Here is a 25181-nt window from a genome sequence, read left to right as displayed (position 1 = left end):
CCTCTTTCAGAAAATATTGTCCTGTAAAATGTGATGGTCAATCAGGGAAAGACACAAACCTGAATAGACTTGATCCATCAATCCAAGTGTCAGTATTTTAGCAGCTGGAGCAATTGCACTGCAGACAAAGTCCTCTCTGCCTATCTAGTCATACTTACTGGGACTATAAAACATATATAGGCAGATGTATTTTACCATATACAGAGCCAGATCAAGGTACAGACACTTAATGCGTGTGCCAAGGGCCCCAGCTCCTGGAATCAAGTGTTTATATCAGTTTTCATTAAAAACAGTGAGATTCTAAGTGTCCAGCCCTCATGATTGTAAAGATAACATTGATAATGAGACCACCCTTCCAGAAATACCCTTAACTGGGGTGATCCCATGCAACTGCCCATCCTTTGGCTTGCTCCTAATGGAAAGGAGGGTCCTGCCACTGCTTTGTGTGGAGTGGAGGGAGGGCCCCTGCTACCACTACTCCAAAGGTGGGACAAGGCCACAGAGGACCCCATGTCCTAGTTTGTCTAGGGCCCTAGATTACCTGAGTATGGCCTTGATTGAGTTCAGATCTTGGAAATGGACCCACCTGGACAGACTGACCCTTGCATACATAAAAATCGGCTTGCAGAATCAGTCATGGGAGCTGTGAGGAATTTAAATGACAACTATAAAAAAAAAGCTGATCAATTTAGCAAAGTTGAGAATATGATGCTTATCAAGAACCATGACCTTACGCCATACACTTATACTAACCAGTTTTATTTTTAGTAGAAAATAAGAAAATAATCAGCTAACATCCAATACTACTGTCTCTGGTTTCTATTGATTTCAGTAGCAGAACAAGCTGGCAATTTCTTCATATATAATCTATTTTTAAATAATCCTATGACCAATTACTCTGGAAAACAAACTGTTTTCATTTAGAGGAAGCAATAAAATATGGCAAAAACAACGAGAGTCCTGTAGGACTTTAAAGACTAACATTTCTGCAGGCATAAGCTTTCGTGGGCTGCAACCCACTTCATCAGATGCATGAAATAGAAATCAGATAGGCGGTATATATATACATCCAGGGGTTAGAAACAACAATGTAAGGTAGGTGTAAAGAGAGTCAATTCAGTTAAAGTAGATGAGGCCTATTCACAACCATTGATTAGGAGGTGAGAATGTGTGAACAGTGACAATTACTTCTTGCAATGAGAGAGCCATTCCAAGTCCCTATTCAGACCCAGTTTGATTGTGTCAAGTTTGCATATGAGTTCCAGCTCTGCAGTTTCTCCCTGAAGTCTGTTTTTGAAGGTTTTTTGTAGAAGTATGGCAACTTTCAAGTCAGCTACAGGTTCTAGGACAGGGGTGGCCAACCAGTCAGAGACAAAGAGCCGCAAAGAGCCACTTTACCTTTTCTGTTTCAGCTGCAGCATGTCAATTTCACTTGTCAGTCTCTCCTCCTCTCTTACCCTCCACCCAAAAGCTTGTCAATTTCAAAGAGCAAAGAGCCCTAAAGAACAAAGAGCAAAGAGCCACATGCAAAGAGCAGCGAGCCACATTTGTATGACCAAAGAGCCGCATGCAGCTCGCGAGCCGCGGGTTGGCCACCCCTGTCCTAGGAAACTGAAGTGCTCTCCTACTGGTTTATGGATGTTACCATTTTTTCTTTCTTTTGCGTAGTGACAGTCTGGTTTGGCCAATGTACATGGCAGAGGGGCATTGCTGGCACATGATGGCATATATTACATCAGTAGATGTGCAGATGAATGAGCTCCTTATGGTTTGGCTGATGTTGTTAGGACTTGTGATGGTGTCACTAGAGTCGATGGGTGGGCAGAGTTGGCAACGGGGTTTGTTGCAGGGACAGGTTCCTGGGTTAGTGTTCTTGTTGTATGGTGTACGGTTGCTCGTGAGTATTTGCTTCAGGTTGGGGGGCTGTCTGTAAGCAAGGATAGGTACAGTGATGTCCACTGAGAAGAAGTGAAGTCACTAAAAAGACTGAACTCTTATAAACGTTTACAGGAACTCACACATCTACTTGGCATTTTCAATTAAATATTCCTTCCCCCAGCCCCCAAAAAATTTTTTCATGAGGTCCTAGTGATCCAACAGATGATACACAAGCTTTCTAAAATTCCTATGAAACAACAGTCAGACCAAAATAACAGTTTTGCTCTGACTTTATCTAATTTAAAACTGCATAATTTTTTCTTGCAGATATTTGTAGCAGCAGGGTGAGTCTGACAGAAGTGATATCATACTTGGCTTTCTGGGCAAAGCCTTGCCAATTGTATTTGAATGTTGATCTCAAATGAATATACAATTCATATTGTTTGACAAGTAAGGATTAAGTATTTTTTAAATAAAGAAAACATAGGGGGATTTATTGAGGAAATAAAAGGTACAGATTTTAGTCATGACAAAGCTAATAACAAGACAGCATATAACAAAAGTGAATAAAGTGACTGTAAAAGAAGGAAAGGGGGGAGTTGAAAGAATGGCTATTCTGTCACCTCCAGCTGACTGGGAATATTTTAAGATTTGAATTCTGACAAAGTTCAACTTATACTCTCTCAATGACATAAGTTATTAAGCCAGCTTTCTTTGCCAAGAACATTTGGTAACCATTTTAGCAATTATTTTGTCTCAAAATAAGATTGACCTACAATATATATTACCTCTTACTGTCATCAATAATCTAACAAACAAAACTAAAGTATTTACTGAACAGATCTCTAGCCCAAAAATGCTCATTCTGGAGTAGTTACTAGTGGTTTCTACATGCAGTTATTGAACACCAAAGTGCCAAATCACACTCTCTGTTTATAAGTAGGATCAATAGGATTTAGCCCCGAATATAATTTCAAAGCAGGTCAACCTACAGTCCCATAATATAATACACAATAAACCCATTGCCTGAATATTCCCAGCTATTCAATGTTAATACTAATCTACAGGCTTTCTGTAAAAGAGGCTAAAGTGTAAAGGCACATTTTAATGTGTTAAATTTATGGGAACAGGCTGAGTAGAAAAGCAAGTGAGCACAAAAAACTCCTACTCAAATTTACAGTTTGAGATGAGAGTTTTCTTATTCCACAAAACAGAAGAAAGCTAGTTGTTGCAAGGCCATTATAGCAGAACTAAAGTTAACAGGCTTCTTCTCAAGAAGAGTGGCTCAAATATTCCACAAGGGCAACTACAGCCACTAGTACTCAGGCTGCTGGAATAAAAACTCAAAGCAAAATGACTTCCAACATGCTATTTTGAAATTACAAACCAGAATGGAGTATTTCTCTAAGTTAACTAATGCAGATTCTCTGATAGAAAGATAGTGAAAGGGTGAGAGAGACCAATAGCATGGTTAAAGCCATTGATTACTGCACTGCAAAACATCATTGGTATATCAAGATGATTAAAGGTAGGTAGCTATGATTGCTTATACAGGAACCTTTGCTGCAATAGCCTTGATACTTATAGAAATTAAAGATGGAAAAGATCTATTAAATCACCTAATCATGCTTCTTATAAAATTGAACAAAATAATCTCCATGAGAAACGAAAACAATCTAAAGACAGTAAACGATCCAGAAAAAGCTCAAAACATAACATTCAAGGAAATTAAATACAGATAAAACAAAAATGTAACACAAAAGTAATTACTGTGGTGGCTAGGTCAACTTACATTTCTAATGTAGAGATACCCTAACTAAATGCATCAGAGCTGTTCTAGAGACTCTACAGTTCTTCTCTGGACCATCAAATGTTGCACAAATCAAATTATGCATAAATAAAAAACAAACACTGATTACTTCCCCCCCCCAATAGAAATGGATAAACAGCCTCAAAGAAAAGAAACAAATCTGCATTACACAAATAATTCAAAAATGGCACAATCTCTAAAAATACGCCATCTAAAGAATATTGCAGCCATGCTTACCATCCACAAAGAAATCTCCTAACCCGCAAATATAAGGAAAAAAGACAGAGGAACTGGCCAGCCCAGTTCTTGAGTACCTCAAACTTCACAGCCCCAAAGAAAACGTGCATTCAATTCACTTACCATAGAATTTCTTCTACCTAAAGATAGCTATATTTCTCAAAAATGAAAAACCAGATAAAGCCCACCAACAACTGTAATTGAATAGGGAGGGACAAGGCAGTGGGTACTAGTCCACACAACTCTCCAATACCACAAATTTCAAACGTTACATGTGCAGAATGAGGTTTTTATCATAAAAATGTTCATTTTTGAGTAAACGGTCACTATTACTTACAGGACAGTGCAACTACTCATGTATTCAATAACTATCAAGATAATGTTACATAAAACATGAGCATATTGTCTTGTCTCATTTTTATCTTTCTTACATTTCTAACTTGCTACGGCCAAATTTTGCTCTGATTTACACTGGTATAAATCTACTTCCTTAATAGTTCATTATCTACCCTTCTATTTGGAGCACTTCCAATTTTAGTATTATCTGTTAATGGTAATGTACACACAAGCTCCTTTACCAGATCATTAATGATTTTAAAAAAGATGAAACATCATCCCCTACAATGCCTCACAATAAGACCTCCTTCCAAAAGGAAAATCAAGACTGCTGAAGCAGAAAATACCATTAGAACTATTTTTCCCAATAAACTACGGGATAGAATCTTGCACACAGTTCAGACTATTACAGATTCAGGACTAGATATTCAGGTAGTATAAATTGATATACACTGATTTACAACATCTAAGGATCTGGCTTATAGAGCCAGACTGATCTCAGTTATATCACCAACTTCCATTGGTTGTTTTTTGTTTTGTTTTTAAATCTCCAGATCCACAACAGAGTAACTAGATTTAACTAATTTCTCTTTCTGGATGTCAACCTAACTTTACTAACTAGTAAAAAAGCTATCTTCTTCTCAAAGAGCTTTGTGAAAAAGCAGCTGAAGCCACTATTCATTATCTAATAAGCCACCTATGATGGAAAGCCCTGTGTTTTCCTGGGATCATTGACCTATGTCACACAAGGATTTCCTTAAATCAGGAGAATCTTCACATGGTTGGATTGATTGGCTTCATTGAACCTAAGGAGACCTACACAAAGCTGCCCTGGCATCAGACAGAATTTGGCGCACTGACAAATGTTTTCAAAACAGATTAAAACATTTATCATAATAAAGACAACTAAAACATACACTTTCATAACATTATGTACACAACTAGGCAGAGATTTTCAAGGGAAACAAACGACACTCCCATTTGAACTACAATAGGAGTTGGGCACCTAATTCTCTTAGGCTTCTTAGAAAATCACAGTTGGATTATATAGCTGACAAAGAAATTACATAGTCACAATGGGAGAGGAAGGAGTCTAGTCAGCAAAGGTAGGAGAGATAGTCCTCAAGACCTGACCTACCATGCTGTGCCCCACCTTTCTCATGTGCCCTTGTGTTTTCTAGTATACTTTTACTCCTTTAGCTGGGGAAAAAATGAAATAAGTATCACGTTTGGGCCTAGGGAGACAAATTGTTCAATTTCAGATATTTAGGTTTCAATAAGCTTTCAGCAGAAAGAACAAAAATACTGCTGTTTACATATAATGCATATCATTCCTAATAGCATACTGTTTCAATGCAATACATAAGCTATTTTTGGGTATATACTGGGAATTTTTTGCATGTGAATTCTGAACCCTATCTCATTTACTGGTTTGCTGTATATCCATTATATATATGCATTGTTTTCTTGTATAATAATGTCTGACTTAGCAAAATAAGCTACCCGACTCACTGGCAAAAATTCATGGTGGAATACTATAGCTGAATTAAAAACGGAGTAGATAGCTTCATGACCATTTAAAAATGTTGAAGACATGAATTTTAAGCTAACAACATGCATAATTACATCCCATGCTTCAGAGCCTGAGCTAATCAACAGCAGGGTTCAGGAAGAACTTTTTTATAGCACATTATTAGCTAGATGCATTATGCAATGTTTTTCCTTCCTCAGAAGCAAAAGGTATTGATGATCCCAACAAAGATAGCATACCAAATTAGATGAATCTGTGGTTTGACCATGTGTGACAGCTTCTGTGAGCTCCTTGTTACAACTCATAGTTTTATTAAAGAAATCTGTTTTGTCAGGTAACCAGTTTTTACAAACCCAAGTTCTTGTCATACTAAACATTGATGGATCAGTTCCATTACTATTTGGTCTAGCACAGTGGTTCTCAAACTTTTCCATATACAACCTCCCTTTCCATATCAGGATCCACTCAGGGAACCCATTTGATCCAACCGCATTCCATTCTCCTTTAGCAATCAAACTCCTAAAGTCACTCTCTTAAAGGTACATGTTCACTGTATACAAAAATACTGGATGGCTTTGGGCCTGTTGTATCTTCCAGTGAGGTAAGTAACAAACTTCCACTGACTTCAATGGAATTTGCCTACAGATTTAGGCCTAGATCATGCAAACACTTATGCATGTGGTAACTTTATGTGTTTCGGTAGTCCCAATAAGATCAACAGGACTACTGAAAGTTACACATGGGGTTAAATGTTTGCAGGATCTGGGTCCTTGACTCCTGTCCCCTTCAGTAAAGTCTCTTAAAATATTTCCTAATAAGAAAGGATATTGCTCAGTATGTTGCTGTATATTGTAAAATTAGGATTAAGTTGAGTACTGTGTTAAGGCATGATCCAGCTCCCACTATATAAGGAGCTACATCTGACCATTAATTTGAAATGCTTATAATATAACAGTGTTTATAAAAGAGAAATAAAGCTGATGAGTTAATTTGTATATATGGTTATCATATATGCAAATAAATTACATTAAACTGGTGATTTTCTCAGGGGAAAATATATACATAATAGCATGCAACTGTGAACAGGTAAAATGAACTACTCATTTGCCATGGAAAATTGAAAGCCAATAAAACTTTAAAGAGCAGATAAACTTGATGTGATATCAGAATCATTCTGGACAATCTTACAGTCCTTATTGAGTCCTTGTTCTTGAAATGGAAATTCATCTTGAGTGAGAACTGTTGGATTAGGCCCTTGCTCTAGGGTCACTGCTGTACTTAAACCAAAGGTATAATTTAACTGCATTATGTAGAAACTATTCCCATACTCCAATATACTCTATGGGATTTTATGAATGTCATAATTTTTAAATAGTGTTCCTGTTTTTCTAAGAAAGTGATAACCTATGTTCAGTATAATCTTTAAGGCTGTCTTTCTGTGGGACAGACTAATCATGTTATAAAGGATAATGTTCTCTGAAAAAGAGCTTTAACTAAGCAATAAATATACAGTAGATATCAATTTATCTAAATAGAATGGAAAACTAAATAATTTATGTGGACAAATGAGGGAATTTTTATTGCAAATAATGCACGTGTGAGATCTAAAACATGTCTGGCTAATGGGGAGTTCCAGATAAAAGCCATTCAGATAAATGAGTTTCTAATGTATCTATAAGGTGTTAAGTACTGACTGTGAACCTCTGAGCGCCCTCACCTAACAGTGTGTGTGAATGTTACATATGCATCTCAGCTCTGTTCTTTTAACTGAGAGCAGCTAGCACCTTGCAGAAGGTGCTTTTATCCCACATTACCTTTCTTCTTCCAGAACTTTCCTGTACTGTTGTGTTGACTTATCAAGCGCTGGCTTCTCCTCAAAGTTCCTCTTTCTTGACTTTATGCTAATTTATGTTAAAGGAATTGGAATTTAATATTTATATGTTTCTAAACTACTTCAATTTTCATTTTAATTCTTGCTTGCTACTTCTTTACTCATCTTATCTTCCATTTCTCACTTTTGTTTTTGTGTATGCATATGTATATTTTAGATATACACATAATAGACACACTAAGAAATGAACTGAAACAATTCTGCAGCATAATAAGAACAAGGAAAATGAAGAACAGAAAAAAATTAGATATGCCTGATTATGCAAAGATTATAAGCACCTCCAGTTTCCATTTGTTGCAGCTGGAGTTGTTGCTTAAGATCTCTAAAATTAGATATGGAAATGCAAGGCCCCCAAACAAACACATGAAAAATGCTTAATGTGTCTTTCAAAATCAGTTTAGGTACCAGATGAGATTAAAAACTAAAATGCTGTAATCAGAATCATATGGTAATGATATGGCATCACTATAGGGCAGAGTTAAGGTTGCTCAGGTGCTTTAACTGTGCATTTCCTTATATTAACATGTTCAAGTATTATAACCTTAACTTTGAAATTCCTGGGTTTGTAACATTTGGTTTGGGGATAATTACAACATCCATAAATGTTTGTTAACATGAAGTTACTGCTTCATACACTCAACCTTAACTTTAAATTAACTTATATTTTAAGATGAAAATGTAATGTGCTTGTGCACATTAAAGTAATATATATTGCTTTAATTGTTTTAATTCTCTTCTCCATTTCCTGTTGTCTCTTCTATTCATGTTTAATGTGCTAAACTATCTGAATTCATTTCTGCTGTATTTGGTATTTTTTTCTTAGATTGTCTATCTTGTTTGTCATGTTTCTGTGACAAAATACCTATAACTCTACCTTTGGAAGGGGAGTATTACTGGCTAGTACTGGAATGAATACAATGCTACAAGCTGATATCTACTTTTAAAGAGATGCTGAATAAAACAATTCTTCAAATGTTCCCTTACATTGAACTGCACCTCTCAGGCTCTGTGCTGACAATCACTTAACAATCACTTATCAACTCTGTGAAATTGAGAGAGATATAGTATTAATATTGATACCTAATGCTAATGGTTACCTTGCACAAAAAATTGCAGTTCCTATCTGCTCATGCCCTTCTATTATCTAAAATGCCTTTCACACAAGGAAACTCCTAGCCTAAAAGGTTTACACAAATGAGTGGAAGCCTTTGTAATATTATTGTATGATAATAAGAGAAAATCCAGCCAAGAGCAATAATCCATCTAATCTATTATCAGGAATTTACATGATCAGGAACTGTATAGTCTCAGAAAGATAGAGAACTGTGACGGCACACAGAGCAATAGTACATTCCCAGTAGGCACCAGGGCTTACCTCTTGTTTCCTTCTCCCTTGCCTTGCATAGGTGCAAAGGAGATGGTCTGTAAGTATGGCTGCTCGGGTGCCACTGAGAGGAGAGTTAGGACTTTGCTGAACCCCATGCTGGAGATATTTGGATTTGTTAAATTTTCAGGAATTTTGCATCATGGAAAGCAAGCAAGGCTTTGTGTTTTTGCTTGTTTTTGCTCTGGTAACTTGTTCTTATGTACTATTATAAAGTATTACTTCTGCTGAAAAACAATTTGATTCCTGTTTTATTTCTATCACATCCCACCAGCTTACAAGTGAAAGGATATTTTTCTCTTCTAATAGCTCATTTCTTTTTCCTCACCTTATTAAAAACTTACGTCCTACTTTCTCTTAAACTGCTTTTCATAATTATGATTTTAATACAAGATCATAATAGTACCCTTTTCCTGGGTTTTTAATTTGCCATTGGCAATTGGCAGAATGTCATTTTTAGCAGTTTAAGACTACACTTACTGCTCTACTTGAGCAAGCTTTGTTTTCATTGATCTGGGAAAGGATTTGGGATGCCATCAAATTAATGTCTCAGTTTTGTACAGCTAAACAAATAACATTATCTCAAATATAATTTAATGTGTCTTGTGACTATAATATTACTTAAAATGTTGCTCGGTGATTGCTGGCATACGAAAGTTGGAATAAGATTGAAACAATTCATAACTAAAGACCAAAAACAGTAAAAAAAAAATAAAAAAAAAGTTTTCTGAGGAAAAAGGACTAATGTCTTGAAAAATCAATAACTTTAAGCTAAGTGAAATATTTTTACAAATGATTAAAGATGAATTCTGTATGCCTTGCTGTCTATATATTTATAATGCACCCATTCTCTAGCAGCTGAGCACAAATACTGCACCTTTATGATGTACTAAGATGGCCTTACAGCTTTTTTTTCCCCTTACATTTTTTCCCCTGCTTGTTTTTCACATTAGAAGTACAGCTCAAGACTTCCCTGTTGTTGCTCTTAGACCCTGTTGAGGAAACTGGAGTGGGATAACCTGAAAGCTGCAGCTTTCCCTGTACTCAGTTGTAGGGAGAACAGAGGCTGAGGACTTACCTACATTCACACACACACACACACAGTGGACATAGTTATATCCATATAAAGCAAGGTTCTGAGCATGTCAAGCAAAGTGGTGAGCCCCCTCAACTTTCAATGAAAACAACAAATTGCAGGAGTTCAACACCCTGCAGGAGTGGGTCCTAATCTTATTAATATTAATTTGTCTCTTAAAATATTCTCATTTAAGAGACACTGCAATTTTAGAATGAAGATTTTTCCATTGAGAATCAGCGATGTTCAAAAAAATTATGCCATCTACTTTTTGTTTCAGTTGGAGTAAGTCTCAAAAAAATACACATATAGTGAGTGGCATTACTAAAGTAGTCCTGCTTAGTCTTATTGATGGGAGCAGCCCTATATGTCAATGGCCACTGTACATGCATTTTTTAAAACTAAATCTGACAACTTCCTGTTCGCAAATCAAATGGATTATTTATTAATAACAGTTGCAAGACTGGACTCTTAAAACGAAACAAAGGATGTATTTCCATTAGTATCTGCTCTTCATCCAAATTTAAAACTTTCACTAGCACAAGCTTTCTAACAATAGTTTTTCTTTATAAATGACTTAGCATAAAATGTATAATGTATTCCATTTTTGTGCTGTTGTGCATTTCTAAAGGTTTACTTTAAGCTGAAATATGTGATATTTCACCTTAATTAAAATGCCTTTTATCTTAAGAGGAAATGTAAAGAAGAAATAAAATAAAATAATAGAACTAAACAGGCAACATCTAGAATATAAGGTATATGACATTCATCAGCAGGAGTTTCCTACTTACAAACACTGACTGTTGCTATTTTCTGCTGGCCTCTGAAATGTTTGTTTAATGACTCAAACTTCATAAATCAAGTTACCTTGGAGAATAAGAGCCAAGTATTTATTTAATATTAATAAAAATGTATTACTATTCACTCCTCAAATTTAAAATTAATTCTGCTCATCTTGCAAACCCTTTCATATGTAAGTATTGACTTCAATGGGATTGCTTGCATGAGTAAGGGATTGCAAGATCCAGCCCAATAACCTAATGGCCACCAGATTCACTACTAAGGCCTCAAGCTATTATTTGATTTCATGACTGTTCCACTTCAGGAAAAAGCATTTTGTAACAAATATTATGCTCTTTGAAAACACCATATATGCCATAACAAATTATTAAAACCAATAGAGCTCTATATGGGCACAGGGGACCTATCTGCACACACAAAATGCAGGACTGGGTCCTGAAGTATTAGGGCCCAATCTTACATGATAAGCACTCTTAACTCCCTGTGACTCAGTGGAAGCTGAAAATACACTGTTTGTAACAAGGGCCCAATCCAAGTTTCACTGAAGCTAATGGAAAGACTTCCAGTGATTTCAATTGGAGTTTGATCAGGCCCAGAGGAAGTAAAAGATGGTTGAAACATTGAATGATAAACCTTCCAAATCTTGTTAATATTTTAAGATGATTTTTCTGTAAACCAGTTGAATGATATTAGGGGAATAGCTTTGTCTCTTTAACATGCTTGATTATGTTCTGAAACACACTCTTTAAATTAAATTAAAGGTGTTTGTTTAGCTAATCTCTCAATATTGTGAACACCTGAGCCTTTAACTTCACTGTGGTCATTCTCTAATATACAAAAGAATGCTACTATGTCATCCCTTTTTCCTCCATCTGTCAGCCTGACAAAGCTCGCTCCCTGATGATGCTTTTTCACTTCACAGCTGATCAAACACACCTGCATTGTCTTTAACACTGACTAATCATATCACATTTTTATTAATTTTTAAAGTAGTGTATTGTGAGCACTAACAATGATCTGAAAGCAGTAGCAATGATCTAAAAGGGAACATTTGTCATTTGTCTGTGCACACATATCTGAGCCTCTTTAGGGCTCTTTATTCTTGCCAGTACTGAATAGACTATGTTTCCTTCTGTTTTAATAATATGTAATGGTCACATACCTGCCAGGTACAAGAAGATAAATTGCACTAACTCAGAACCACACTGGTTAATCAAGAGAAGCCAGATCCTCAATTCAAAACCCACAAGGAAACCAGAGACTGAAGCTTCTGATGCAGAAGCTCATCAGAAATAATTCCATTGAAGTGGCTGAAATTGAAACAGAGTAATCTTGATCTAAGTATTGTAAATAGAGAACAGGGCCCAAGATTCCACCCCCTTCCCCATTAAGTATATACTTATGGGTTTAAGCACATAGAGAAGTGTATTAATTATAAACTATTAGTCTGACTACAATGAACAGAATCCAGCCATAAGAAACAGAATGTAAAGTGAATATTGATTGACCAATTAATAGAAAATGCCTTGATTATTTTTCTCCATTTTCTGCCATGAACAAAATAAATCTGTTAAATTGAGCTCTTTCAAAGGGCAAGTAAGACTGAAATGCTCCAATCCCTCACCTCTAGAAAACTCCATGCCACACTGGTGATCACCTCATCTCTTGTAAGGAAAGCACTTGGAGCTGTCCAGACTCCATAAAGCCAAAAGAGGACAGAAGATATAGTGAGAGGCCTGACCCTGACAAACTTCAGTCCCTTCAGATGATATAGACACTTAGAACTACTGAGTGAATCTCCTGACTGGCTACTTCTTGCTTAAATCTCTTTGTATTGCAACCATCTCATATTCAGCTCACTGTCAATGACTGGGAAAGAAGGTAGGGAGACGAGGTGGGGAGTAATGGGTGATGTTTTAGAGTGGTGGGCTGGATCAGAAACAGAGGGGAAAAGGGAGCAAATAATGGGAACGGAAAAGAAGAAAAATATTAGAATTTATCAGGTGTGTGCCAAAATTTGGCCTCAGTTACTTTGCTTTGTGTGTTATATCCCTTTCTCCTAATCTGTGTCCTATCTCTTTAGTTTATAAATTCTGTGGGGCAGAGACCTCAACCTATTATGGTCTCAACCTATTATGCCTCTAACGTGCCTATCTCACTTCTGGGTACTAGATGAATAATATATAGTTTCACTCAAAACTCAAAAATGCAGGCCAGTCAGGATGAATTTTAAAAAACACTCTATTCTAATTTCTAGTATTCTCCCTGCATGGTTCAGGAATAAGTGTTTGTCTGTTTGCTTGCTTTTTATTATTCTAGGACAACATTAGACATTGAACAAATGTTTATCATCAAGGAGACAAATATTTAAATCCCTGCTATGAAGACATATACTTCTCAACCCTATATAGCTCTCCAAGATTTAAATGTAATCCTTCAAAGTTTAAAGTGAATAATCTGATGTGGTGGAGAAAGTCCTTGTAAAGAGAGATGGGGGTTATTTCCTTGTTCCCAAAACTAGGTTTGGAAATACAGGCTGGGCCAGAGAAATACATGCTTTTTGGAAATATTTTATCTTTAGATTGATTTAGTACTAGTCAGGAAAGGAAGATTAACTCAGCCAGTGATCGAGAATAAGGGTGATAATAATGATTTGCACTTTTCTAGCACCTTTCATCAGAGGATTTCAAAGAACCTTACAAAGTGAATCAAGTCTTAAAACAACCCTGTGATATGAAGTATAAAAATATATCAGTCCTCATTTTACAGCCAGTTAAACTAGCCTTGTCAGCCATTCTGGATTTTGTGGGTCTGTTCTAATTTTACTTGAGCAATCTCACATCTTGCAAGCAATGCCTATGAAAAGGATTCATGGTTCCCAAAAATCAGTTTCAGGAGCCCACAAGTCATCATCACAGCACAACATTGTATCATAACACTGATACAATCTCACATTGTGCTGTAATGATCTGTTATAGTGTTTGACTGCAAGGTGACTGTCCCAACCAAAGAGGAGGAAACAGAGGAGTATCTCAAGAGGTGAGTAAGCTAAAGTCCAGTGTGGTTAAGTGTCTTGCCCTAACCAGGGCCTGGCAGAGCCCAAAATCCTGACTTCTCACTACCTATCAATTTGATTGAGAGCTCAGTATGCTGGATGCGATTTCTATCAAGTGTCAGGCTTAATCCTACCAATTTTTTCAACCATTCTTTCCAGGTTCCCCTCTCCTCCGGCACACACAGCCTATGCGTAGGGTAGCAGCAAAGGGCAGTGTGGTTGCTCTGCCCTGTTCCCCCTTTGGAAAGTCACAGTGCTCCAGACCCAAGGAAGCCTCACCCAGCTCCCCATAAGCTGAGGGGCACGGGCCAGGCAGGCAGCTGGGCCCTGAGTCCCCAGGGTGGCCCGCATGTGAGTTCCTCTGCTCAGAAACTTCCAAGGCCTGAGGCTGGGCCCAGTCCTACCTGATAAGCGTCGGGGATGTTGACCGTCTCCCCGTGCTCTGCCACGTGGCCGATGATACCCTTGCCCCAGGGCACCTGCACCTCGTTGGAGTTCTCAGTGCTGCAGCAGGGCAGGAGCGGGGTGCCCGCGTGCACATCGAAGAACTTGGACACCAGGCTCTTCTTGCCCGCAGCGGCTCCCTCCACCAGGAAGAGCGAACTGCGGTCGGCCTCCACCATGAGGCAGACGAAGACCAGGATCTTGTAGCTGAGGCTGGTGAGGTCCAGGTCGTTGGAGATGTCCTTGACCAGTTCCAGGAAGAACTGGCGCTCGTTGTGCTCCTTGAGGTGTCGCTTGTAGTCCAGGGCGGTGGGCGGGTACTGGGGCAGGCTGACCCGGGACTCCAGCAGGGCGCTGAGGATGTGCGCCGTGGTGGGGGGCAAGGAGCTGGCTTTCCTCAGCAGGGCCCTTCTCCGCATGCTGCTGAGAGGCTCCTGGGCTCGGGCGTGCACGTGCTCGTCGTAGGTCAGGTTGACATGGAAGGCCTTGGACCTGGCGAAGCTCTGCCTCAGCTCCTTCTGGGAGGCCCTTCGCTGCAGCCCGCCCGCCGCGCTGACCTCCCCGGGGTTGCTGCTGCTGCCGCCCCAGCTGCTGGCGCCAGGCCCGAGGCTGGGTGGGCCTCCGGCGGCGCTGCCGGGGGGAGGCGCTGCGGCGAGCGAGTTCCTCCTCTTCAGCCACTTCTCCACCAGCTCCGGGTGCCGGTCCAGGAAACTTTCCACCGCAGCGAAGTCCAGGCTGGCAGCCGGCGCAGCTGACATGGTCCCCGGGCTCCAGCTCCAGCGCCGCCTCCCAAAGCCTCCGCTCCCAACTTGGGACCGCTCGTCCCGAAACTGCCTCGAACTGTCTACGTCCTTGCTACACCATGGCCGGCTGGAGGGAGAGGAGGAGAGCACCACGTGGCACCAGAAAGGGGCCCAGCCCCCCCTGGCCGTAGGGAGGCGGCGGGGGGCCTCCCTCGGAGAGGTGGGGACGCTGCTGCCCAGAAGCGAGGGAACAACGTCCGTCTGACTTTCTACCCTCCCGGTCCTGGCCCGCCGCTTCCTCTTTTATCGCCTCCTGCTCCTCCACCTGGCCCCTGGCTCTTGTGGTCCTCCTCTGTCCGCTCCCTCGGCTGGCCCTTGGGCCAGGTCCTCTTGCTCCCTCCACTTCCTCAGGCAAAGGTGCTGCCGCGGCTTCCCACCAGGATGGAGATGCCCTGAACTGGGTGGAAGCGCTTTTGCAAACCCTTGTGCGAAAAAGCTGCTGCTGCAAGTGGCTGGGCTACGCAGGAGCAGCCGGCAGACCACTGAGGAAGGGAGTGGGAAGGGAGGGAAGAACGCGTGAGTTTAGGAGGGAGGGAGGAAGAGCAAGTGGCGATAGCAGGGAGAGAGTCAGCAGCATCCTGTTTTCCTGGAGGCAGTAGCATCGGTACTCCCAGGAGTGTGCAGTGCAGAGGGACTGAGATCTGATTATGCAGTGTGTCCGTCCCCCCCCCCTTGTCCACCCCGTGGATCATGAACATCAATACTTTGGGGAGCTACAGCAAAGGGCATTTTGTTAGTAGTTCAAAGAAAGAGCTCAAGGCATTCAGTCCTTTTTTCATTAAAAAAAATGCAGTGCGTGTGAGAGAGATTTGTGAGCAATGTTTGTGTTCGAGAAAGATTTGTGGGTATATGTGACTTGTGAGTGTGAATGTGTGTGGGAATATTGGGAGGTGTAAATATTGTGAGATAGAAGTATTGTTTTTCTATAAATTGTTAAAATGATGCTTGTGTTCGTTTAAAAATAAATGAACATACATTTTCCTTCAAAGAAGCCTTCAAGTATTTGACTTGATTGCGCCTGCAGAATATGAGGCTTTCACTCTGTTGAATTAACTGAATTGTCCACGCCCAGAGTGCATTGTTCATCGTTAACGGTATTTTCTTTATTGCTTTTCTGCAAACACAGCCAGCGAATGAAGAATGGGAGGACGTGACGTGAGTACTTCTGTGGGGAGCGCTTTGCTGTGGTCTTTCTCCCCGAGGGAGACCCAAGGAGGCGCACGTGGTCACCTTTCTATGGGAATGTGCGGGTCTGCTAAGGATGTAGAAGCAGCAAATAACACATGCGACTCGTGTGCCTCCTTCTGCAGCAGCAGCAGCTGCGAGACGGAAAGCCGACCACATCCACCGAGACAGACAGACAGACGAGGGCTATTTTTACGCACACGTGGAGAAGCACATTTACTTGTTAAATCGATGCCTGTGCATAAGTGACTGAAAACATAGTCATGGATCCTAACACGTGAATAAAGCTTTCTTTCATCCCATAACCAGGCTGAATGAAGGCGACTTCAAAAATTCATGAATGAATGAGATTTTCACTAAAAACACGCAGACAGCCAAATCCTTAATCAAATGAGAGAGAGAGACTTCAAACACTACCAGATAACTAATCCCCACTGAGCAGCCCCCTCCAGCAGGAAGACTTGAATTCTGTGCGGCTATAAAGATACACGCCAAATATGGAGACACGTGCAGATGAGTGTGTGGAGGGGGGCAGGGAAATCTGATTTACCCTCCGCCCCCTCCTCCTGCTGCAGGCAAATGGAGACTGTTAAAGCAGGTTCTCAGAATGTGCAGGTGCTGCAACTATCAGAGAAAGTAAAGCAATGACCCGAGCAGAGACAGCACTGAAACAGACAAAGGAATTAGCTTCTCAGTCTCCGACCCGCTATCTTTCCTAGATTATGTTGCATTTTACACAATGAAATCAGCTTGCCCGCGCCGTTTATTGTTCGGCTGCATTGCGCTCAGTGCCATCCCAGTCTGCCTTGTCTGCCTCCGAGATGCCTGCCTGCGTTTCATTGAGAACTGCCGCGCGTATCGGTCGTCAGCTGCAGAAACTTGTCAATCGACAGCAAAGGGACTGGGAACTGGGGGGGTCTTCTGTGCGCAGGCGCGAAAGGGGGCGGTGGTGGGAGTGAAATACAGGTCTGAGAGAGCGCTCTGCTTTACCGCATGAAAGCTGCTGGCAGGGTGTCACTGCAGGGGGCCGAAAGGGGTCTACTGCAGCCCAGGGCCCGGGTAGGGGCTGCTGGTCAGGATTAGCTGCAGTCCTGTCGCCGACCGTGCTCGGAACATTGTCTGAAGCCATTGTCTTCTCTCTGCCCTTACTGCTCCTTGCTGGGGGGAGGGTTCAAAAGGGGGGCAGAGCAAAGGGGTGAATTGGAGGGTTGAGGTGGGCAAAACTTGTGTTGAGGGCCAAACTGTTTTCAGAGGAAGGTAAAAAGGGGATGAAGGAGCAGATAGACAACATTGGGGACAGGTGCAAGTGTGAGATGGGCTCAGTGCTTAATTTGTAATGAAAGGTGCTGAGGCTCAAGCAATTTTTTTACGTTCATAACTGATGCAGCAAGCCAGAGGTGCCAGGGCTATGAACTGCCAAGCCTAGAGGTGCTGAGGCTCTGCACTGGATGGGTGGCCAGAAAGTGACAGAGGAGGGGAAAACAGAGAGGGAGGGGCAGAGGAGCTATAAGGTGCTGGAAATGGAGTGAGCCATCTGCAGTGGTTGCCAAAGTAGGGTGTGTGGGTTGCAGAGGGGCTTGTGTTCCTCCAGATGGTCCATGTCTTCACCCTCTCCCCATGGCTGTGATGTTAAGGCCCCAGTATAGCATGCGACAGATTGACAATATCTCTTACAGGATATTGTCAAACCTTATGGAACAAAGTTAAACCTTATTGAATTACGTTTATACCTTTTGGTGACCATTGTATTAAAAATGTAATTGTGTGTTGTGTGTAATACTTCTAGGAGGAGGGAGATGCTAATGTAATTTCTTTGGTTATGGCCCTTTGAAACCACTCCTGTGGAGAAGTACGCATATACTTGTTCACATTGGATTCTCCTGAGCCCAACAGGCAAAGAAAGGATTTTTTAATAAATGCCTTGATTTTAAACAGGCTCATGGCTTTCTTCCTGATCCAGCAAATTAATGCCTGGACCACTGAGGGGAAATACAGATTCAGCAGCCCTGAAATGTGATATAGCCCAGTGCCTAGAGCCCAGAATCATAAAGCCTGAATACCTTTTGTGCTCCAGGAGACTTGGTTCAGGGTAATAATATATTACTTACACCTACACACCATCCCTAAAAGTTTATAACTTTCATACATATTTTTAATGTTTCAAAGAATTCATTGTCAGTTTTCATAGGTATGTCTATATATAGCTTTATAGGATTTCACAAACTTCTCTTCTGATTGCCTGAACTGGACTCATCTTAATTGACCTAGCTGATCACATGCCAGTGTTTTGCAGTATATCACTTTGTTTTTGTAATGTTTCCATTTTGATTTCTACAGTTTTAATTTTCCCTGTATACCATAAGTTTACTCTTTCTTCAGTTTCCTTTGATCTTCCAGTGTGGATTGCCTTTCTCAACTGTATTTTGCCCTATGTTTTTTTATGTCATCACTTGTATGTAGAACTTACTTCTTGAATATTCACTGAGGATGCTGCGCTATCATATATGAACTCCCTCTCAAAGGCATACTTCTATTGTAATTTTCACTGAATGTAGATATGTATTATTCATAACTCTGAGAATTTAAAAAAATCATGTCACACACCAAAAAATTTGAATTTGGTACATTGTAGTGTGGGTTTTCATTCTGACAAGTTTACTTTTTAGTATGCCAAAACCAATAAAGATCTTTTTACATAAAATATTTTATTTCTTTGATTTGGTCTCAGAAACCTATTTCTATTGCTGTATAATAGTATTTAAAATCGCGTATATACTGAATGCAGGAGTTAACAGCTCCAGCAAGACCTGTTCAAAACAATCTCTGGTGGAGGAGCAAGCCATACTGCCACGATGTTCAATCCTCTCTCTGTCCCCTCTCCCTCGCTGAGTGAAGAGGATGAGGTATGTTAACAGACATTGATAAATTGAGACAAAGTTAATTGTTTGGTTTGTTTCCTGTTTGAAAACTGTTATGTTGCTCGTCTGTTAAGATGTAGCCTGCATGCATATGTCACCGCCAATTGAACATCAACAGTACTGTGCATGTAAGTGGTACTGTGAGGTCTTCTGCAAGTTGACATGCAATTCACAATTTCACTTGATCTACTTATCCCTTTTATTGGGATTTTGCATAAATATTATATAATGTCTATTTCATTTGCTATTGAGTTTTTTTTTCTAGTGAGTGGTGTTTTGATATGATTTTGGATCTAGATCAACATTGCATTATTGATGCCATTTCAGGATATTTGCCTGACACATGACAAAATCATTACAAGTAATTGTGTGCCTTACTCTTTTTTGTTTTCTATACACAATAGTGTTGGGAAACGCATTCACTTACCTTACTGTATTGCTTTGTAAAGCAGTGTAAATGGGTACATTGTCTAATTCACTCATGGACTGTAACTTATTCATTTACCTCTCACTGCAGTGCTGAGCATGGAACTGAACAGAAACCAATAAGGTATATGAGTATCCTAAATACTCCGCTCATTTGCCTTGTGTACATCATCAGTAAGAGAACAGAAAAAGGTCTGTTACAATTTCTCCAGTGACTCTCCAGTAAAGTCCTGCCAAGACTATTTTTTTTAATCCCACTCCCATCCTGCCGCGCAATACCCACTCCCATCCGCTCGTGCATTTTCTTGCATTTTTATCCTCACTCCCACCCACAAAAACCTTAGAACCCGCAAATCCTGCAAGAGAGACAGATAGCCCCATGCAGTTTGTTTTTTTTTGTTTTTTGCCTACCCAATCCTGCCTGCAACAAAGTACATTTTACCTGTTCCCACTATTATGGCAATGGGTCCTGCAGGACCTGTGGGTCCCAGTCCTACACTACTCTCCAGTCTACCATTGATCTTACTGAATGCATGACAGATAAAGAAGTGTAATGTCTATGTTACTCATGTACCTTTCTGTATTGACTTCATATTGCTTCTCCAGTTAGGCTCATAGCTATTGGTTCAGACTGTATTAATCATCATCAGATATTCTCTTTCAGTTGAGAACATGTTGTTGAGATGAATGGGCTACTTATCTCTTTGAGCTTGCAATTTTGAATTTTGAAAATAAAACCCTAGCTAGAAATCTGACAACACACTGTAAAGCTTTGAAGAAAAATGCATCTTTGGCTCAGCTCTCAGATTCAAATCAGAGCTGAAGACAAGAAAGTTTATGAGATCAGGCTGGTCAATGAAGGAGCCAGGCATCTGCTCGGAAGGCTGGGACCTAGTACGTGCACCACTTTTGATACTGGTGAGTGCATGCTATTCCATCTGTACTTACTAAGCCTTCCTTTAGGATAATGTTTGGTCCATTGCGGTGTATTTTAAGGACCTACAGGGAGAGATGAGAAGGGAGCATTTGTCACTCAGGAGGCTACACAAACTCTAGAATTTAGGACTAGATCCTCCGAGGTACGTAGGCTCCTAATTTCCATTAGCCTTAGCTACTAATGATCTACTTTGAACTGGGATTCTGTTTTAGATGAAGACACAAGAAGGCTAGACCTCAGGTAAGAATTTTCAATCCTTCACCTGATTTTAGATGGCTTTATGTGGAAAAGACAGGCTCTCACTCTGCTGGGCATTTGTATAAACCCAGGAAATGGATATTTTATATGCTGAATCCAAATGCCCATATCACGTTGGATATAGCTTCAGATTTTTTTTTCCCACCAGCAACTGAGGAGACCAACTGATTCCAAACTTATTTGCAATCTGACTCTGAAGTATTGGAGGGAGTTAAGTACCTGAAATTTTTCTGAATCTCCAAAGATGCCAAGGTGATATACATTATTAAGATTGAGAAATAATCTCTGAGAGGGGAATGTGTTTATATAAGTGTGCTTAAGTATAGAAAAGTAAATGTTAACTCGATATCTTGCATTTAAATACATGTGAGAGCAATTAAAGGGGGGTAGGTGGGAGGTGAAAGAATCTGTGGAAGGCATACCAGTAGAGTACCACCTAATAGCTTGTGTTTAAAATGTATTACGTATTCTTTGTGTGCATTTAAACATTTTTTTATTAACGCCATGTCCACACTGCAGACTTTTTTATGCAAATTATGTCGGCATACATTTATATATCCCTTGGGCATGTGCATACTTGGCTGCTTGCATCGGCACTGCATGTACTCACCAGGAGTGCTTGTGTCAATACAAAGTGTAGTGCACCAAAGGAAGGTATCCCAGTGTGCCAGACATTGTTGTCTGGTGCATTGCCTTTTGGTAAATTTACGCAATGTGCTGTGAGATAGAAAGGACTTGCTCAGGGATCTCTGGGAGCCAGGGGTCAAATTCCCAGCATCCAACTTTCTCCTTCGTATAATGCTATCCATATTCCGTGAATTTCACACTCTTAAAAAGAATCTCTCAAACCCATATGCTATTTTTCACTGTCTGCCATCTTTGACAGAAACATGGAGCCTGCAGAGCTCTGCACTATTCTCCTGTAATTGCAGATCCACAGGAAATATCGCAACAATGGAAAATATGACAGTTTCTTGGAGGATAGTTTTCTGAGGGACACAGTGAAAAACAATTCAAGGTTGTTGGTGGTGCTCACAGAGCACCTGCAGATGGTAGAGATCTGCTTCCAGACTAGAGAAACAAGCACTGACTGGTAGGGTTGTGCTGTAATACAGATTTGGGACAATGAGCAGTGGCTGCAGAACTTTTGGATATGAAAGGCAACATTCCTGAATCTGTGTGCCAAGCTCACCCCAACCCTCCAGCACAGGGACACCAGAATAAGAGCTCCATTGACAGTGCAGAAATGAATAGTGATTGTACTGTGGAAGATTGCAATGTTGGATTGCTACAGGAGAGTGGGAAAACCCTTGCAAGTGTGTAGGGCCATTAATCACCTACTACTACAAAGGACTATGACTCTGAGCACTGTGCAGGATATAGAGGATGGATTTTCTGGAATGGGATTCCCAAACTACAGTGGGGCATGCATATCACAATTTTGGCACAAGCCCACTTTTCCACAGAGTACATCAACAGAAAGGGTTACTTTTCTATGGTTATGCAAGTGTTTGGTGGATCACTAGGGATGCTTCACTGATATACATGTGGGCTGGTCAGGGAAGACGCATGAAGCTTGCATCTTTAGACCAGGCCTAAGAAACTGTGAGGAAAATGGTAGGGCTGAGAGAGGATAAGGTGCCAGAAAAAGGGAGTGTAATACAGTAAGACACAATAGCATACCAGAGCGATAGCTCCAATATACAGTAGTTAGATTAAGACAAGCTTTCTGTTTAAAACTCAACTCTTCTAACTTCTTTAAATATACATGGTTATTTGGATTGCCTTTAAATTTGGTATGCCTCATGGGGACATAGGATTCTGTCAGTGATTCAAATTTTGACATTTGACCAAGGGATTCCCAAGATACAGTCCCTGGGAAAAAAACAAAAGATTTTGCTTCTCCCATTAGGCTCATGTCTATTGTTTGTTTCAGCTTCTTTCATCTCCATCAGGTATTCTCTTTCAGATGAGAAAATCTCCTCCTCCAGAGGAGTAGGCTACTTAACACCTCTCTGAGCCTAAAACTAAGGAAAGAAAGGGGTTTGGGTCTGCAGCAAGGGATTTGGGGTATTACAGGAATTGGTGGTAGGGCAAAGATATGGGACTCAGATAAGAGGGAGAGGTTAGTCCATTTTGTTTCTTTTTAAATTAATTTCCTGCATGCTGTTGTCATAAGAATGATCATACTGAGTCATACCAATGGTCCATCTATCCAGTATACTGTCTTTCAATGGTAGCCGCTGCCAGATGCTTCAGAGGGAGAGAACAGAACAGGGCAATTTATTGAGTGATCCACCCTCTGTCCTCCAGCCCAGCTCCTGGCAGTCAGAGGTTTAAGGACACCCAGAGCATGGGGTTGCATCCCTGACCATCTTGGCTAATGGCCATTGAAAGATCTATCCTCCATGAACTCATCTAATTCTTTTTTGAATCCAGTTATAGTTTTGGCCTTCACAACCTGCTTTTTTCCCCCCCCCCCATTTTTAACATTTCTTACTGTCTTTGTTGCTGCTGCTGCTGTATTTCCTACTACCAGAAATTGAGTTTACTTTGGAGATTACATATATGACCTGATTAATTCAAATGACACCTTACCTACTGTGACCTACCTGATGGTTATAGGAGAATGTTGGAGGGTATATATATTAACCCCAGGATCAACAAATCCTTGTTCCCTAGGTGATTCAGCTGGGGTTACTCCAGGGCAATTAGGCCAGTTGAGGCCAATTAAGGGGCTTGCCCCCAGCAGTTAAAAGTCTCCCTGTCAGGCAGATAGGGGCAGCTGAAAGGGAGTTAAGAGGAGGAGTGAAGCTGCTACAGAACTTGGAGTGATTGCTGTTGCTACCACAACACAAGGTATGGGAGTTCAGGAGAAGCCTGTCCGGGCAGGGCCAAGGGTCAGAGGCCTGAAGGAGGACCTGGCTGCCCAGACACCTGAGTAATGGAGTTGAGATGGGGTGACTTCCCACAAACATGGGGGGGATCACAGGGACAGAGAGACCCCATGGTGAGGGGGAGAACCCTCACCCTGGTTCCAGGAAGTGGACCATGAGCAGTGGGGCCATGGACAGGCAACCCAGGGAAGGTAGTAGCTCTCACAGACTAAGCAGTTTGAGGCTACTCCTCACAGGGTCCCTGGGTCAGGCCTGGGGTAGAGGGTGGGACTGCCCCCTCACCCCCTGCTCCCACCCAGCCATACCACCAGCGTAGCTGAAAAGAGTGCAGGATCTGCAGCGGGGCAAAACAGGCCTCCCTCACCACATCACATTTAGGAACATAGTTGTGATTTCCCCCTCTTGTACCAGTGTCATAGCCTGAGAATACTGCATAGTTCATTATGCCTTACTATGATCATATGTTTGAAACTTACTTTTTCAATTTATTGCATGCATATATATATATATATATATATATATATATATATATATATATATATATATATATATATATATATATATATATATGCATGCAAGTGTACAGATGATATTCTATATTTTAAACTATTAAGCTTAAAGTGTCAGTGATATAGGAATATTATCTGCTCTGGCAAATACTCAGGAAAATCTTTCGAGAAAAGAATTGCACAGACTTGTTTTATACTCTTGACTGTTCTGGGTCTCAGTTACTCCTTCCTTAAAATGTGGCTAATAATACTTCCTTGCCTCAAATGAGCATTGGAAGGCTTGGTTGGTAAGTGCTAGAACAATGTAGGGATGAGCAATGCTTATGTATCTGATTGGTGCTAAATCAATACATGGGAATTGTACCGGTGCTTTCTTCATTCAACTAAGGCTGACCTCAACCATCCTGAAGGTTCACCCAACATGGGTGAAGGAGGGCAAGAGTCACAAACAGGTTTCAGGTGGGTTGCAACTGTCCTTCTTTCCCCTGCCTTTCACTTTAATAAAAAAAATAAATAAATAAAAGTCTAGGCCTTGTGGTTGTGAAGCTAACCTTGAAAATGTATCACTGCAGCAGTTTAGGATCAGTTCACCTGCTATAACTTGCAGACAACCTACCTACAGATTTTAAGATGTAACTCCCTGGCCTTATTGTGAAAATTCACAATTATGCCACCTTTACCAGATTGCTATGAGGGATGCAGGTCATGAGGAGGAGGTTATGGAAAAGATTGAGACCCCTACCAAGACAGTTTTTCTCTAGTATCAATCACTGAAGTACTACAGTGTAACCATTTTTTTTATAATA

The 25181-nt window shown here is 40.6% G+C and overlaps 1 protein-coding gene across 1 annotated transcript in view; it reads right to left on the bottom strand.

The window, feature by feature from the left end:
• PDE11A (phosphodiesterase 11A) overlaps positions 1-15770 on the bottom strand; it is a 191312-nt gene extending 175542 nt beyond the window's left edge. Inside the window, exon 1 of the mRNA XM_067549179.1 lies at positions 14403-15770. Within this exon, the coding sequence (XP_067405280.1) occupies positions 14403-15200 (798 nt within the window). The 5' untranslated portion in view covers positions 15201-15770. The remainder of the gene's footprint in view (positions 1-14402) is intronic.
• Between the last annotated feature and the right edge of the window lie 9411 nt (positions 15771-25181).

The sequence above is a fragment of the Emydura macquarii genome, unplaced genomic scaffold (genome assembly GCF_026122565.2).
Source record: "Emydura macquarii macquarii isolate MOO-44397 ecotype Brisbane River unplaced genomic scaffold, CSIRO-AGI_Emac_v2 contig_1253, whole genome shotgun sequence".
Lineage (NCBI taxonomy): Eukaryota > Metazoa > Chordata > Testudines > Chelidae > Emydura > Emydura macquarii.
This window is presented reverse-complemented; position numbering and strand designations above follow the sequence as displayed.